Source organism: Notothenia coriiceps, unplaced genomic scaffold (assembly GCF_000735185.1).
Source record: "Notothenia coriiceps isolate Sejong01 unplaced genomic scaffold, NC01 NC01_scaffold00004927, whole genome shotgun sequence".
NCBI classification, from domain to species: Eukaryota; Metazoa; Chordata; class Actinopteri; order Perciformes; family Nototheniidae; genus Notothenia; species Notothenia coriiceps.
The window spans coordinates 35,402-53,330 of record NW_011337628.1 but is presented as its reverse complement, the minus strand read 5'-3'; the positions used below and the strand labels follow the sequence as shown (position 1 = coordinate 53,330).

The window sequence follows — 17,929 nt, the reverse complement described above, 5'->3', positions numbered from 1 at the left end:
TTGTTCCTTTCTTCTCTTTTCTTTTCTCTTCACTATCATCTGTAAAGCGTCTTTGAGCACCTGTAAAAGCGCTAACAAATTAAATCTATTATTATTATTATTATTATTATTATTATATCAGAATGAAACAGTGAAATGAAGAGGACAAAACCCAAACTATTGAAGCTTAAGCTGTAGTCATTTGTCATTGAGGAGATAGTCAAGGACAGTGTCAGGCAGAGGTCACCCTGACACTGACTTTTATTCTGATAGTTTCAGTGTAGTGTACCGCCCTCTGTAGGACAGAAACAGTCATTACCCACACTGCCACAGGACATATAAGGCCATTTTCACATGACACAAGTTGCCTCTGACTGCATATTTGTAAAGGGCAAATTGAAACCAGTCGGGCAGGCAGACACTTGTGACTTTCTCTGGAGCATTTTCAGGACACATGGAGACAATTTACAGTGCTAGAAAATTCAGTGCAGGCTCACACAGATGAGCACAAATCTTAAACAGAAAGACAGGAAGCTGGAGCTTCATTAGTGTCATATGAGGAGACTGAAGGAGGCCTGTTTGCATAATCCAACATGGTGTATTTATAAGAAACTGAAATGTAAATGAGATGCACTGCAACATTATTTGAAGTTTATTTTCCATATGATTCTTTGTTACTCCAGAGAGCAGCAGCCAGGTGAGTGATGCAAGGTGTATCATCATGTAAACACACTTCTATACTGTATCTCTCACTGCGGGTTGTTTACATTTTTCACATTGGTGGCTTGTTTTCACATTCAGTCTAACTTCACCAGTCCTCCTCTACAAAACACCAGTTGTGTTTCATTTTCACTTTGCATTCAGAGTCTTCTCTCCCTCATCTGCATTACTCCTTTGAGACTCATTGAAATTCTGCACACTGATACACTAGATTGTCAGCCAGCGTCAAATACACGAGATGCTCACCAGCTGTTAGTTTTCACCATGATGGCAGCAGATTTCCTCTTTGATAAAGTCAACTGGTGCTCTCTTGTGTCTTGACAAGTTATTACAGGTAATTTGACATTTTGTTTGGTCATGCTCTTTTTAGTCCCCCACAATATTTGTATGGAACTTTTTAACACCCTTAAACAAATCCTTGTACATTCATATCATATATAACACAAGGCAAAATTACTGCATTGATACAAAACAAAGAAGGGGCAGGGAGAAATTAAGAATACAAACTAGAATGAAAGAACCCAAAGTTGTATGACTCCAAATCAGAGAAGATGTGTGCCATATATTTTAAAACATAAATTAAATTCCTTTTGTTTTGGTTTCTTTCTGTCTAATAATGTGTTATGTACATTTTTGATTAAATGTTAATACCTTTTCCACCTCACTGTACCCTGAAGTAGTTTATGTAAACTTACAAGTGGTTGAAATATCTGAGGATTGTTTTGTTTTTTTAAGTAAACTCATGCATTAAAGTACAGTCAAAATATTAATTTATCCTAACTTTTCAAAAGTTTCATTGTAAATCGTTAATAAAGGTCACTCTTGCCTTTTCCCCATTCCTATCTGCATGGATGGATTGCTTAACAATCTTAGCGGGCACAGGCTGGAGGCTAACAGTGTCACATGGCCCACTGACCTTCACTTACCAAATGTGCCTCACATCTTGTAAAATGTGGAATGTGGAAACAAGGCGTTTAAAAAAAAAAAGAGGCATGAACCATCCAGGGAGATACTCAGAATGACCACAAAGAATCATAAAACCATTACAAATAGGCACAAAGACACCAAAACAGCTGCAAAAAAACACAAGACACCACAAAGACAATAAAAACGACTGAAAATAGGAAAAACCACCACAAAACGACTTCTAAACAACTATAAATAGACTCAAAACGACTACAAAAATGGGCAACACAACCACAGACAACAATAATGATAATAAAAAAATACCAAAACAACCACAAAAGAGGCTAAACAACTATAAAGTTTGTTATGCTCCTTTTTGTTGAGAGGTGTCGGGTCTTTTGCATGTCTTTTTTTTCAGGGGGGCATTGTCTCATAATCCGCCCGTGGCTATTTGTATAATCTTGTGTAAATGTCCGCTGCAGAGTGTTGTGAGGAGCATCAGCACTGACAGCTTTTAATAGTTTACAGCCTGCCACAGGGTCCCTCTTGTTCTGTTATGATTAGATATCGTCAGAGAGCTGCTCAAATACCCACAGGGGTGTGAAGTCACTGTTCGTCCCTGTGTGTTTGGTTAGCTGTCTCCCCCCCTCCAATGTATATCTCTCCCATACACAGTTTCCTTTTTCCTGTCTTCCTCTGTTAGCACGTCACTATCTTCCCCTTCCACCTCTTTTTTCCCATCTCTTCTTCCACATGTTTACAGAGAGCAGCTTTTTCCCTGTTTTTCTGTTCTTTGTTTTACCCCCCTCTCTCCCTCTCTCTGGGTTTTGGGTCACTTCTACATCTAAAAATACTCCCCCCGGCCCGCTGACACACTAACCCCTGCAGAAAGTTGACTGTTTCAGGCTTATGTAACACGGTCATGTGGAGGGAGTGCTGTTTCTCGGAGGCAGGTGAGGAATGAGGCACCTGTATGTGTGAGCAAAAGTGCACAGTGAACTCCTAAAGGGTAACGCACAACTGTGATAAATGCAGTGGGGCCTTAATCACTTGAAAGCCCTCAGAGGTTATAAAACAATGTATTTTGTTATGCTTTCATTTAACATGAAGGATTAAACTGTTTCTCTGTGGCCTAAAACAAATCCTAAAACCCCTGAAGCTCCATGAAATGACCAAAACACATTTGGGTTGCAAATTAAAAACAGAGCTGTCACCTAAGGAATTAACATTTTTAAATCGTTTTGAGTGTTAATGAACAGTAAACAGTACATACAACAAATCACCTCTCATAAAGTGTAGTTAAAAATCACACAAAGTCAATACATTAAAAGGACAAGGATTTATTTGTTGTCATACAGACAGCTGGATACAGAGCAAATCAGAGCAGCATTCGGTTTTCATCCGTGTTTTCAGTGAGTGCCTCACAGTTTCACATTTTGAAGGGAAGTAGGAGAATGAAGAGGCAGTCAGAGAAAGAGGAGGAGGAGGGAGGACATAAGTGCTTAAAAGGGAGTCTGATTACCAGCATGACATTGACCCCATTAGTGTAGAGTAGAGAAGTTGGTGGTTTTACTCTGAACTGGCATTACAGCTGTGACAAGTATCTTTGCAATGTCTGGAGGTAACTGAAAGGCACATATGGAGATTTTGACCAGTGTAGACTTAAAACAGACACAAAACATCACATTTCTTTAACAGAGATGATCACAACTGTACTGACTTAAATATCAAACAATCAATGTTTTAAACATCAGTGTGAGTCGTCAATTGAGGCTAGCTGTTGTGTCAGAGCATTAAAAATAAAAAGTGATTTCTGTGTTTAAAAGTCCAGTTTGAGGTAGGCTGATATGCAGTTTGGGGCCAGAAAACTGGAAACACCTTGCCGTACTGCTATGTGGTGTCCCCAGCATCGGCTAAGTTTATTTATGTGCTTCAGGCTCAGCAGGTCGAGCTGGCAGCAGGGTGAGGGGCTCCGAACATGTCCTGCGAGGCGTAGGTGATGTACAGGAAGCCGTCGGCGTCACAGTAGTGGGAATAAACCTCCCCCATGCTGGAGGACATGCAGGTCATGCTCTTCTCTGCCACCAGGAGGAACAGAGCCTGTGTGGACTCCAGGGAAATCTTATTCCTGAAAAAGAAAGATAGAGAGAAATTGATGAAGAAAACAACAACAGGAGAGAGGGAGGCAGGCGGAGAACAATGACACATCTGACAGCTCGTAGGAGAAAGTGGAGAGAATGGAGGGTTGAATTGAGAAGAAACAGGCTAAACAAACTCAAGCTGTAGGTAGAGAAGTGAGAAGGAGAAAGTCTGTTTATTCTACAAGCACACAGTGGCACAAAGCATTTACCTGAGCAGGCAGAGGAACTGACCCAAGGTGAGCTCGAAGGGAACTAGAAACTTTGTTTTGTCCAAAAGGGGGAGATTCTTTTCACGGACGTAACGTTCAACAATAACCTGAACACAAAAAACACATGAAATAAGCCAACTGTTGTGCCTTGACATGCAATATAAAGTGTTAAACTATGGTGATTAAATGAATTAGGGTTACATGCAACAAACTCACAGGTAATTTGTTGGGGAATTTGGACCGAATGCTGCATACTTCATCTTTTCTTGTTTCTAAAAAAGAATAAGTGCATTAATTTAGACACTTCAGTCTTATGAGGTTTACATGTAAATAACAAATTGAGACTCACCCAGGCATTTCCTTTGCTTGAAGGGCATCAGCAAATCCATGGATTTCTCAAAAGGTGCCATTTCTTCGTAGTTTCGTAGGGCGCTTTGCAGAGACCAATGGTGAAGGTGGAGGCGACGAAAGTCTTTCCCAGGCTGACGGTGATGTCCCCTCGGGTGGAAGCTAGCAAACCCCACTGAGCTGCTACCAAAGCTGCTGTTTTATAGGAGAAGGAGCAGGGAGGGGTCCCAAATGTGACACTAAGAAACAAAGACACACTCCTCGTGCTGGTGGGCTGCAGATCACACATACTGGTTACCTCACCGGGCATTGTCACATGTACTGGTGATATTGGGTCCATAATCCCACAGAGGGGTACAAACATGAGTGTAATGAGGGCATGTGAAGAGCATAAACAGCACATGACATTAATGATTCAGACGAAAACGGAGTCCAGAGGCCAGTGCCACTTTCATCAAGAGATCTGATTGCTCTGAATTCCACTCTGACCTTTGACCTCACTGTCTGATAGCCACATTTGCTTTACTCTTGTTTCAGCTGGTCTGAGATCAATGATCAATACTAACACTGACGAGCGTTGTTGAGGATTCTGAAGTTTTAAATCTCTTACAGGCGCAGTACTGCAAAAGTTAGATGAAATTATGTTTCAATTTTTCTTGTTTGCATTTTCTTGTTTTTGTGTTCAAAGTTGATATACCATTATATACTGTCTTCCTCTAGCATTTATTCTGGAGCATTTATAGTACTTTGAATCCGACAGTAATTTGACCGTAACTAAGTACATCAATTCAAGTATTTTACTTTAGTGCAATATTAAGGTACTGATTTGGTTCTTTATATTCCTACTTTCTGCTACTTTTGAAAAATATATAAATGTTTTATTAGTTTTTGTAATTTTACAGATTCAGATTAATAAAAAAATATAATCTACAAAGAAATCTAATATGACACATTAAGATTAAATGTAATGGGAACTTTATGTTAATAGTTTTATACTTTTAATTAAGTAAAAGTTTTAATCTTCCCTTTTACTCGTTAAAGATTATTTTCACACTTTATTTTCTTAAGTAAAAGACGCAATGTGTTTTCTTAAAGACCTGAATTTGCACCTCCGGTGGGCGATAGCTTCTGCGGATAAAGATCATGATCAAAGCCTTTAGTGGACCTTGAGCTGAAATACTTTCTCTCCTGTGCTAACATTGGTTTAAGGTTTAAGATTAAACATATACCCGTTGTTTAAATAGTATTCATTATATATAGATTGGATGTAGTTATAAATAGAGTAAGGCCTCTAGATTTGGTGTTTCACCGTGCTTCCTGGTTTCTCTTTCTAAAAGTGCCATGTTACACTATTTCAAACAGTTGCCAGTAAAAATGCATCCACAGATTACATTTAAATTAATTTGACAACATCTTAGTGTTAAATCTTACCTTCATGATATATATAATCTTACGTTTTTGTTGAAACTATTATAGAGAGATGTTGATTCAACTGTGTGATTATCTGGTAGGCTGCAGTTTATGCTGCTGTTTAATTATACTGCTGGATTCTCATACTTTAAACTTCACTGTATATATATATATATATATATATATATACCAGCAACTGGATGTACTTACAGTTTAACTCAGATAAGAAACACTGAGCCACCAGCCAGTGGAAATATAATGAAATGCAGTGTTGTGGATAAAGATCACCCTCTGCTGGATGAATGTGGCACTAGAGCAAAGTACACTGCACCTGTCAAAGATGTAGAAAATATATATATAATTGGCTGAAAAGAGTTTGCATCCATCAAAATAACAGAACGAGAGAAGAAGAAGAACTACTTCCTGCCTGTGTATCAGTGTCGCTGATGGTGAGTCAATTAGTTTACTAATTTGATTAAACAATGCAATCTTTTCTGATTGTACACACTTTCACAAAAATGTACATACATTTAAAATATACAGGAATTTATCATGTATCTGTGCTGCAAACAGGCCTATTTTACAAAAGAAAACAAATGTAAATGAAATACATAATGATTAAATAGAAAGGGCAGACAACACGACCTAGAAACGAGCATTTGAGATTAAATAAATGTCACGAGTTTCAATTGAAATTTGAATAAATCATAACATCTTGTATGTCATCGTGTTCAAGTTTATTGGGTGCTACTTTACGCGTCAGCCTCGGCCCTCGTCACTGATGGCCGGCCCGTCCTAAAGCCATTATTAATTTTATTATTACAAGAGAAACGCCTTTTTGTAGCTCCATAGCATGCTGAGGTCACTTTAACCCCCATGGGAACACTATGGGAATGTGAGTATTTGTCCCCTCTGGCATCCTGTACAGTGGAGTTGGACACTCGGGGGGATTTTTTCCATGTGTCCATTCGAAAAACTTCCCCAGCCAATGGGTGCTCAGCTCCGGTGCCGCGGCTCCTCCTCCCGCTGCTCCCACATGTAACGTTATCTCCCTCCGTCTGTTGCATTGTCTCATAGGGACGTAGCGTACTGGAGCACCATGGTGACTCCACTGGACCGGGAGGCTTTAAGTGACATTTAAAAACTGAAGGATCGTGTCAACAGGAAATGAGTTCAGGTCTCGTTGATGTTCCCTCAGTGTACCGGTGGATTCATTAATTCAGTTCTTGTGCCAGTAAGCAGGGCTGCCTGAGGCTGTGGGCTGCATGGCACGTTAGAGATGGTCATTATATTTTCTTTATCGCGGTCATTTTAGCGGTTACTTAGTATGTTGCTCTCGCAAGTCCGGACCCTTGTTGCTCTACGTGGAGCTGCACCGTAGCGCCCACTCACTTCTCTCATCCACTGCACGGACACTGATCGGTGGTCAGCGGTGCGCCCCGGTTCCGCTTTCCCGGGCTCCGCTGCAAGGATGGCCGCACGCCGCAGCTGCGTGAACTCGCTGTGGTCGGGCAGCGAACGTGTCCGCATCGTGGAGCGACTCAAAGCCACTCTGGCCGGTGTGGTGGAGCTGGAGCTGCTCAGGTGCAAACACCTGGAGATGGTGGACGCTGCTCTGGAGGACCGAGCCTCTGCTGCCGCCAACGCCGCAGAGCTACCAGCGGAGGAGGGGATCAGAGCTCCGGGGAGCACCGCCTCGGAAGCCGAGCATGGCTCTACGACATCCCGCAGGCAACAGGTCAGTCAGTGCGTCTGTCACGGAGCTCTACATGACGAGATTATTAAATATGAATGCGGGGATGATGGTGATCTGCCAACAAGCCAGTCCCTCTGCGGCTCAGTAGACAGATTGTATTGCTGCCCGGTGGCTCATGCCTGTGCCAAGGGCTGTGCACCCTAGTGATTGAGATGGTGCTAGGGAACATCCATGCATGCAGCCTGATCATTTTCCACAGCAGCAGTGTGTGTGTGACCGTAACATGGAGCAAATGTCATTGAGGTCAGGGCACAGACCAGCTTCTGTCTGGCTCCCTCAAGGTTAGAAACAGGATGTTATGGGAGACAGGCGTTAAATGAGGGTGCAGGTATCAAACTACAAGCCAGCAGTTTGATGGCTTGTAGTCATCAAACTGCTGCAGTTTTTTGGTTCATCAACTGTAAAGGTCACTTTGGCACCGAGTTTGCATCCAAATCAGAATAAAAAATGAAGGTACTCCAACACCCGGGCTATGTATGCAGTGCTGATCTTTTATTGTGATATCCTGAATGTTCCAGTGTAGTGACACAAATGATAGGATGTGAGCTCTTCACCAACACCCTCATATAAAGTAATCCTTTTTCCAACGTCGTCCTGAAATGCATACCGCAGGTCTTTTTGTGTTGGGACATGAGGAATGTGGGTTGACATGTAATAAAGGAGGACAGGATGTGAGCAGGTCGCATCCTGGAGGCCAGATACTGACTGAGGCTGTCTTTGGTCTCGTCCCTTATGAACCTGAACTATGTTCGAACCTGTTAAATCTTCAAGATGGGAAATCAGTTGAAAGGAGAGGAAGAAGGTGACTGTGAGGGCAGCCAATAAGATCTTCTGGTTAGAAATGGGAGCTGAATAAATGATCTAAAACGGGCATTGGCAGGAAATCCTGAATCTTGAGCTGAACAAATTAGTCCACTGGAGGACTGACAGCAGCTATTTAAAAGAGGAATAATCATTCAAGTTATTTTTCGTGCAGAAATGACAGGAGTTCAGAGCTAAGTCTTCTTAAACCAGAGAACTGGGATCCTGTTCTGTGAAGTACGTTTGGTTTTGGACTAGGTTGGACCAGACAAGCACCCTAATAATGTCGCACTGGGAAACTATCGATTATTGTTATTTTTTCACCATGTTTTGGACCAACTATATATACATTTTAATACTAAAATACATCAGTAGTTTACGCTTTAGGTGCTATGACCTTTTTATTGTAACTTGAGGCACCAATTTTACAAATAACTTACACCTTACTACCCTATAGGCAAACTTTTTATGAGCTCTTTGAGACCAAGTAATCATTAAAAAAAAGGATTGACTAATACCCTGTATTGTACAAGGAGTGTGTCATGTGTGTGTTAATCAGTCTGTCATGGATTATATTTAGATATTTCTAGAATTGACGGAGCAGCGACATGACATGTCGTGTTGTGTTCATGGTCTGCTGGTGTAGGGAGTGTTTTACCTTAGATATCAAATCCTTGGTTGCATAAATAATATTCTATTGTTATTCTGAGAAAGTAACAAACACTTTTCGTATGTATGTGTATTTTTGATACTAATGAGCTGTATCAGTCAGCAGCTAGTAGCACATTAAAACATGAGGTCACCTTTTGCAGAACGGAGTATTTTATGTTACAAAATGATATTAAATCATAGCTGGCTGCAAGTTTTATCAGAGCAGGGACAGAAATGGCATTCCCATCTGAGGGCCTCTGCAGGGAAGTGTGGTTCATAATGTTCTGCCTTCCTCGCCGCCCACCTCCCCACATCTCCTCTGTGGCTCCCCCTGCGGAGCTGAGATATCCTGCAGAGAGGCCGAGCAGCTTTGCTCATTCTCACCTCTGAAGGGAGCTGCCAGTGTAGCAGAGCTGGCACTCAGCCCTCCGCCCAGCCCGACCTCCGCCAACACAAACATAACATTTGCATAAGTGCAGACAAATAGATGTTTCTGTTGTTTCAAAAGTGAGCACATCTAGATTGATCTGTGCAGCAGCGGGAGAGAAAACTGGGATGAGAAAGCAGATGTTTATTTACTACCATGAAGGTGGAAAGTGATGCTTACACCTAATGTTTTATCGCTGAACACGTTATATATCATTTTACCTGAAATTCACTACTTATTGCTATGAGAAACATGGGTTTAAATAAAGATATATAATCATTTAGTAAACTGAGGATTAGATGACTCATCACATTATGCGCTGTACTCCAACAACTGCTTTGTTCTGGGGTTTTTTTCATTTGGGAATTAAACTCTTGAAATGCGATTCACCATTTCTCTCTCTAAAAGCAGAGCGAGGGCAGGAGATGGACTGTGCAAATCCATATTTGGCATGCCGGGATTATGGCTCCATGGTGTCATCTATGATGGAGAAATAGATTTTAGAAGGATATCTTTCTAACTGTGGGATGAGCTCTGGCATTTGTGATGGACACAGTTTTAAACCAAAGTTATAACGCCTAAAAAACATTGTTTTCAGAAAAAAAAAGAATAATTTTCAAGAGCAAGAATATTCTGTCAGCCGAATGCAATCTATTTATATTGTAAATAGATCCAGCTCTTTAAAGTGAAGTGTTGTGCATGTTTTGTGCCTTTTTAGTGTTTTCACACTTTTCAGCAGCTCCTCTTGCCTTTAGAGTGGGTCCGGAGGCTGAATATTGAAACACTGTTTGTTGTCCAAAAAAAGAAGTTCTCCTCGCTGAAGAAAGCACATCAAGCACATCAAGCACATCAAGCACATCAAGCACAGAAGTTGAGGAAGTAGGGATTGTGCTGCAGGGTTTACTTCACATGTAGAGCAGCAGCAATCAGTCGATTAATCAATGGACAGAAAATCAATCAGCTTCTAAAATGTGAAAGTGTGCAGCCTTCTCTTGTCAACAGTAAAGGGAGCTGTATATCTCTGAGTCTTTGGCTGTTGGTTGGAAACAAGAAAGCATTAGATAACATTTCCTTGATTATTCTTCACACTTGAAGCTGTTTAATAGAACAAATGAATAATAACTAATGAGATACTCAGGAGATGAATTGATTAATAAAGGTTACTGTTAGTACCTAAGCCATGATATATGCATTATGTGTTGCAAATATACCCATTTGCAATGCTGTGTGCACTCTTATGGAAGGCAGCCTTTCTTGAAATTAGGTTTAGTATTGGGAAGCATCATCTTACACGGAGAGCCATTACCCTGACTTGTGGAGTGAGATAGCTTTTGTCTCTTGGTTCTTGCCTCGGGATCCCTCTGAAGTCACTGAAAAACACCTCCTCTGTAACGCTGATACTTTCATATGCAGTGAAAGATTCACCTGAGCGCTTCAGAAAAGCAGGAGCGCGTATCACTCCTCTTGGTAGGGGGAGATGGAGATGTAAAGCGTGGGCTGTCTTTTATATTTCAATAGCACATTAATAATGCATGAAACAATCAACACAGCGCCGGGTAGAGCAAGCACGCACTTCTCACCACGCACTCACTCCTGTCTGACCAAACCATCCGGCCTCAACATGGCAAACCGCTGCCATTCCTCCCGCTGTAATGACATAATGCACTCATTAGCAGGAGGTGGGTTGCTTGTGCAGCTGCGATGGCTGTAGCATTATTGTTCAATCGACCCATGCATTTTCCTCATATATTTCCAGAGGGGCTGTGCTGCTCCCTGACATGAAGCAAGATCATGTTTCAGGCCCCCACCCATTTGTCTGTCAGCCTCCTATGATTTGATCATGCACTGGTCTCTGTAACATTATACCCCATGTGCAATACATTATGTTGTTAGGGGATAATATGGAGGAGATGAAGGACATTTTGGGAGATATAAGGGAAGGACATTTTGGGAGATATAGGGGAGCTTTTGAAAGGGTTAATTCATGTCTTTAAATAGACAGAATAAAGTTACAGCTCTTACAAGTGCACAATGATAAACACATGGTCTTTTTATGTCAGTATATAGAATTGGCAGTGAGTGGGATTTGTGACAGCAGTGCGTACATGCCAGTAAGAGTTGCAACAAGAATGGATAGTGTGTCTTCAGGCTGAGGATGAGTTAAATATTTGGCCGGGCGTGTTGTGCTGTTGTGGTTCTGTGTGGGAGGAGAAGCGAGCGAGAGTTGCAGAGCGAGCAGCTGTAGCTATGGTGAGCACGGGCGGCTGGCTTGTAGGATATTACAGAAGTGGGAGGGTGGGGGGGAATATTGTAAAAGAGTGTGGGAGACAGTGAGGTCTACAGATGCTTTCCCAGGCTTCGCCCTCCTCAGAGCCTTATCTCCTCTCTTTCAGTGATCCAGCTATCTCAGTTCAGTCTCTGATTACTGGTCCCTCTGATTTTTATTTTTTGGAACAGTGAATTAAAGTAATTGGAGGCTGAGTGGGTGACCAAAAAAGGAAAAGTGAGAGGGACCAGAATAAAGAGACAGAAACTGAGGAAAGGGTGAGTCCTGAGTGAGTGAAGCGTCCGGAGGAAGGGGTTGAGTTGGGAGGGGGCGAACGTTGGCCGGGTGAAGCGAAGAAGGGCATCTGAGGAACGCCCAACCTCCCCCACACTCCCCTTAGACAAATATTCCCACCCTCTCCACTTCTGTATATCAGCAAGCCAGCGCCCGTGCTCACCATAGCTACAGCTGCTCGCTTCTGCAACTCTCGCTCGCCTTCTCCTCCCACACAGAACCACAACAGCACAACACGTCCGCCATAATTAACTCCATCCTCAGCCCTGAAGACACACTATCCATTCTTGTTGCAACTCTTACTGGCATGTACGCACTGCTGTCACAAAATCACCACTCACTGCCAATTCTATATACTGAGACATAAAAAGACCATGTGTTTATCATTGTGCACTTGTAAAGAGCCTGCTAACTTTATTCTGTCTATTTAAAGACATGAATTAACCCTTTCAAAAGCTCCCCTATATCCTCCCAAAAATGTCCTTTCCTTATATCTCCCAAAAATGTCCTTCATCTCTCCATATTATCCCTTAACAACATAATGTAGTTGCACATTGGCGGTATAATGTTACACAGAGACCAGTGCAATGATCAAATCATAGGAGAACTGACAGAAAAAAATGGGTGGGGGGCCTGAAACATGATCTTGCTTCATGTCAGGGAGGGGCAGCACAGCCCCCTCTGGAAATATAATCAGCGAAAATGCATGGGTCGATTGAACAATAATGCTACAGCGCATCGCCAGCTGCAACAAGCAACCCCAACTCCTGCTAATAGTGGCATTATGTCATTACAGCAGGGAGGAAATGGCAGCGGTTGGCCATGTTGAGGCGCGACGCGTTTGGCAGACACAGGAGTGAGTGGCGTGGTGAGAAGCTGCTGCCTTGCTCTACCCCGCCGCTGTGTTGATTGTTTCATGGACATTATTAATGTGGCTATTGAAATATAAAGAGCAGCCCACGCTTTACATCTCCATCTCCCCCCTAACAAGAGGAGTGATACGCGCTTCCTGCTTTTCTGAAGCGCTCAGGTGAATCTTTCACTGCACATGAGTATCAGCGTTACAGAGGAGGTGTTTTTTCAGTGACTCCAGAGGGATCCCGACTCAGAACCAAAGAGACAGGAGCGCGTATCCTCACTCTACAAGTCAGGGTAGATGGTCGATGTAAAGATGAGGCTTCCCTGTACCTATATAATTCAAAGAAGCGCTGCATTCATAAGGTGCATGAAACCATTCAAAACAGCGCGTATATTTTGCAACACATAATCGCCATACCTTCTCATCCCACGCACTCAACTCTGTCTGACCAAACCATGTCGGCCTCAACCTGGCAAACCCGCTGCCCATTTTTCCTCCCTGTAATGACATAATGCATCTCCATCTTGTATCACCGCGCCAGAGTTTAGAGGTATACTGTCCTCTTGTGCAGCTGCGATGGCTGTAGGCATTACTGTTCAGATCCGATTGATTTCCTGTCATTTTGGACTGAAATCGACCTGATCGCAGAGGGCTGTGCATGGCGCTACCCTGACATGAAGCAAGATCGATGTTTCAGGTCCCCCCGCATCGTGCAGTGCTTGTCTGTCAGCGCGACGAGAACTCCTCATGATTTGATCATGCACTGGTCTCATGTGTCAATATTCAGTACGGGACGCCATTAGCAAGAAGAGTATGCTGAAAAGTGTGAAAACTAATAAGGCACAAGACATGCACAACACTTCACTTTAAGAGCTGGATATATTTACAATAGTGAATAGATTGCATTCGGCTGACAGAATATATTTTGCTCTTGAAAGGATTAATTCTATGTTTTTTGAAATAGAAAGTATTAGGAGTTATAGCTTCTAGTTTAAAACGTGCACCATGACAAATGCCAGACATGCTCAGTTTAGAAAGATATCCGTATAAAATGTAATTCTCCATCAGTAGAGACATTTGTGACAGCCTAGTGCGGACATGCCAAAGTAAGAGTTCAACAAGAATGGATCTAGTGTCGTCTCTGCTAGACTGAGTAATGAGTTAAAATAATTTGGCGGACGGGTGTTGTGTACAGGGCATGTATAGTTTATCAGTTACTATGATTATAGGAGAAGCCATGTTTCTCATAGCGAGAGTTGAGAGCGAGCAGCTGATAGCTATGGATTAGTGTAGAGCACGCGTCACCTTCATGTAGGTATTACAGATAGTGGGGAAGGGGGTATTATTTGTCAAGGGGAGTGTGGGGGAGGTTGGGGTCCTTCAAGATGCCCTTCTCTCTCACCCGGCAACCGTTCGCCCCCTCCCCAACTCACCCTTCCTCCGACGCCTTCACTCACTCAGTGACTCACCCTTTCTCAGTTTCTGTCTCTTATTCTGGTCCCTCTCACTTTTCCTTTTTTTGGTCACCCACTCAGCCTCCAATTACTTTAGATTCACTGTAAAAATAAAAATCAGGGGGACAGTTCGAGCTGCTAATCTGGACACTGAAAGAGAGGAGATAAGCCGAGGACAAGCCAAAGTCTGTAACTCCTTCTCCCACCTCTTTTCTTCCGTCCCTCTTCTCTCCTCACTCAATCCCCCTTCCCTTCTGCCGCTCCGGCTGCTCTTTGTTACGTCATCTGTCTTCTCCCTTTATCTTCTGAAGCCCCCCCCTCTCCTCTCCTGTCACCCCAGCAGTGAGTCACTACCTGTATTGTTTCTTCAGGAACAAGAGGATTGATCAGTGCCACTCACAGTGTTTCTGTTGTCCGGGCTCCATCAGTCTAATGCAGGCGCTTCTCTTGGCTACCTTCCTGGAGGGGTTGGGGATTTGGAGGATAATTGGAGGCGGGGGGTTTCTCCACCAAGCACTTACTAATCTAGGAAATGGAGGCACTTTGCTTAACTTGACTGACTGATTGTTATTGTTGCTGTTGTGTGTGAGTGTGTTTGGGGCCTCATTCCTGGCTGTTCCGGTAATCAGTGTGATGTCATGGAGCGTGTCTGGTAAATGATATCATGGATGTTCAACCCTACATGTATTTTCACACCAGTCTGACTGTGCCTCTACTCAGACATGCAGTAACAGTACCGAGGGAATTGTGTCTTTAAAGTAGTGGTCTTATCGCTTAATGGACTAATTCACCCAGAAAATGACCATTTTTATTTTGCTTCTAATCTTTTTTTCTTCCCTGGTGATGAAGAATCAAAAAAGTGTAGACAATTCCGGATGAATCTAAGTAAATAAACCTTACTACTGCACAAGTTGTGTTAACTGTTGTTATAGTTTTGCTGCTGTTAAATGTGACCGAGAAATGTGCAGGAAAAATCTTTTATCCCTGGTTAGGTCATTTCATATCTCCATAATTATATTTGTTATGATATATAATGTTTTTTCAAAAAACATGGCGAAGGGTTTTTTATAAAATCTAAAGGATGATAAATTGGTGGAATGTCTTGTGACCCCTACAAGCTACTGCGGTCCAAGCCTAAAAATAACAATTTGATTTAATAAAAGACAAGAAGTAACAGTATGGGAAAACAATGCTACTTCAATATTGCTTGTGGAAAGAAAACACAGTAAATAATTTGCATACATTTTTTTCAGTATCATAAATAAATCAGTTTTGTGGTATGCAATCTGTTGTTATAAATAGAACCAGCTTTGCTTCCCAAGTGTTCTGCACATATTGTAACAAGGTGACTTGTTAGTTACTTTTAGTATTTGCACACTTTTGGTCAACTCGTATTGCCTTACATACTTGTACTGGGGTTCAATTAACCACACGTTATTGCCTTTTATTTAAAAACTAATATGCTCTACTTGCACACAATCAAAGTCATAGCATTTAGATACTGTGGTCAAAGATATTGTCATATTTCCTTTTGTAAATATTCCTCAGGCCTCACATGCCACCTGTTTTGTTTTCTCAGGTTCCCTCCCCCTCAGATATAGTGGTACTGCCCTGTCGGATCAGCCCTGAGGAATGTGGCAGTCATTCAGTGGACGGGACGGTCCACTCATCATCTGGAAGGGGGAGCAACTCACGTTGGTCTACTCTGTCCTGGGACGCCCCATCTGACCTGCTCTCTCCCCCGACACCAGACCCCAGTGGTACGGTCCATCTGGACAGTGACTCCAGGCCTAGTTCAGGTAAACACACACTTACACACAGTTCAGATGTCAACAATGTGTGGTTCACAGCACTGACCTGAACAGTTTGTCACCTTCTGGTATCACTCCCGCTCACCTTGTGTAAGTCCCATTAAACATTAACCATACTCTTTTTGTTTTCTGTTTGCTTGCACTCTGACTCATTCGTTTCTCTCTCTCTCTCGCTGTCAAACTTCCCAGCTTTTCTTGCTACACTGTTCTCCACTCTCATTGTAACTGTGGTCTCTGTGTCACTACACTCGACTCAGACACTCCTCTCCCTGCTATGCACTCATACCAACCCTGTTTTAATACTTCTCTTTACTTTCTTGTAGAGGCTATCTGAAAACAAATGAATGAATTCAACTCGAACCTGAAAGGAATTAGTTCAAACTTTAATTGGACCAAATATTCAATCAAAATGAAGGTTTTTTGTGATTTCTTTGGAGATATAACATGTTTTCACAGCTGTTGTGTTTTTGCTCCACTGTATCTTTATATAACTTATTCAAACAGTGTTAGTCAAACAGTGGATCCAGTACTGTGACGCCTTTCTCTTGGAATTTAGGAAGTTTGCGTTTCTGTAGGTGGTGTCTTTGTTTAACCAGTCCGAACTTTACCTTACTTATTACCCATTTGTTGTTATATAAAAAGCTACACTGTTGCTACAGAAAACCTTTTCTTCCCTAGGAAAGACCGACCAGATGGAACAGCGTATGAATTCAAACATTATATTAGTAAAATATGTGAGCAGGCCACAAAAGAATACAAATAATCCAACAAGTCAGCAACAACAGTACATCTTAGTAAAAACAATCCATAACTAAGATAATTCATGATGGGCAGAATACTATATCACAACGTGAGAGATCAGGAATGTTGGCAGCATTTTTCCTGGGCCACATTATTCAAAACAATTGTTGCAAATTGTCACATGGATATATTAAGTAACACGCAAACTGAATTTATTTTCCTCACTTTGTAAAGGTTTCTATTCAGTGAGCGGGAGCTCTCTGTCGGACTCTTGCTACTCTGTGTCCAGCGATGCAGCTCAGGGGGCAACAGCGCCTGCGGCCCGACCCCCGAAGCTGTGGGAGCAGGTCCCTCTGTCCGCTGACAACACGGACCCCCTGTGGGCAGACCGGGCGCTGCAGCAGCAGCAGCCACCTGCACTGCAGGGCAGCCAGGGAGACGCTGAACCAACAGAAGGGACAACAGCTTCGGGTGAGATGGTGCAGACAATAGATCCATGTCATGTAAATCTATCTGTGTAAATATGAATTCACAGCTGCCAGCTGAAGCGGGCTCAAAAACGTCAACAGAAGACTGTTCAAAGCAGTGCTCTGGTCATATCGGTGATGATCATAAGTTTGCAATATACCACTATGATTCATAAATAAGGATCATGTTGATAATATAAATATCATAATTTCATGTGAGCATCTGGTTGTCCTTTTCTTTGGACATAAGCGTAATTGTTTTTGTTTTTGTTTGTGTTTTTGTTCTTGTTTTGTTTGTCGACCTTACTCGTAATGTAAAGCGTCTTTGGGTCTAGAAAAGCGCTATATAAATCCCATTTATTATTATTATTATTATATGAACAAACCCTTCTGTAAAAGCCTTCATAATATTGATAGGAATATAACTGGAAGGTTTGGTGTATGTAAGTGCAACTGAAGTGCACATTTCGGACTCAAGAGTAGGAGAAAAAACCCATTTTGAGAAAACGACCTTTAAAGATTGCAGTGTGGCGCTAGCTGAACCCTCCTGTTCTTTGGATGACAGCTTGCGCCTCGACGCACTCGTGAAGGTATTTCATGTTCGGGGTCATTTGTTTTTTGTATAATCTTGCTTCGTGCAAGTGACAATTGTTGTTGTCTTCTCTGTGAACGTTTTTTCGCCATTCTTT

The 17,929-nt window shown here is 42.2% G+C and overlaps 2 protein-coding genes across 2 annotated transcripts in view; one reads left to right on the top strand and one right to left on the bottom strand.

Moving 5' to 3' along the window:
- Window positions 1-2,997: 2,997 nt before the first annotated feature.
- Window positions 2,998-4,477, bottom strand: map1lc3cl (microtubule-associated protein 1 light chain 3 gamma, like). Its single transcript, XM_010767939.1, has 4 exons — window positions 4,305-4,477; window positions 4,172-4,227; window positions 3,956-4,062; window positions 2,998-3,733 (listed from the first exon to the last, which is right to left on the bottom strand). Exons 1-4 carry the CDS (start codon window positions 4,363-4,365, stop codon window positions 3,544-3,546), a joined length of 414 nt encoding a protein of 137 aa, XP_010766241.1. The 5' UTR covers window positions 4,366-4,477; the 3' UTR covers window positions 2,998-3,543.
- Window positions 4,478-6,627: 2,150 nt separating this feature from the next.
- Window positions 6,628-17,929, top strand: part of LOC104942684 (mucin-5AC) — a 14,864-nt gene continuing 3,562 nt past the window's right edge. The window contains exons 1-3 of the mRNA XM_010767938.1: window positions 6,628-7,451; window positions 15,801-16,020; window positions 17,008-17,244. Of these exons, the coding sequence (XP_010766240.1) occupies window positions 7,185-7,451; window positions 15,801-16,020; window positions 17,008-17,244 (724 nt within the window). The 5' untranslated portion in view covers window positions 6,628-7,184. The remainder of the gene's footprint in view (window positions 7,452-15,800; window positions 16,021-17,007; window positions 17,245-17,929) is intronic.

Bases quoted from the DNA above. Each gene is read 5' to 3' on its own strand.
- map1lc3cl (XM_010767939.1), bottom strand. From the start codon at position 4,365: ATGGCACCTTTTGAGAAATCCATGGATTTGCTGATGCCCTTCAAGCAA. The intron at 4,228-4,304 runs GTGAGTCTCAAT...ATTCTTTTTTAG, and splicing joins CAAGCAAAGGAAATGCCTGG to AAACAAGAAAAGATGAAGTA. The intron at 4,063-4,171 runs GTGAGTTTGTTG...TTTTGTGTTCAG, and splicing joins AATTCCCCAACAAATTACCT to GTTATTGTTGAACGTTACGT.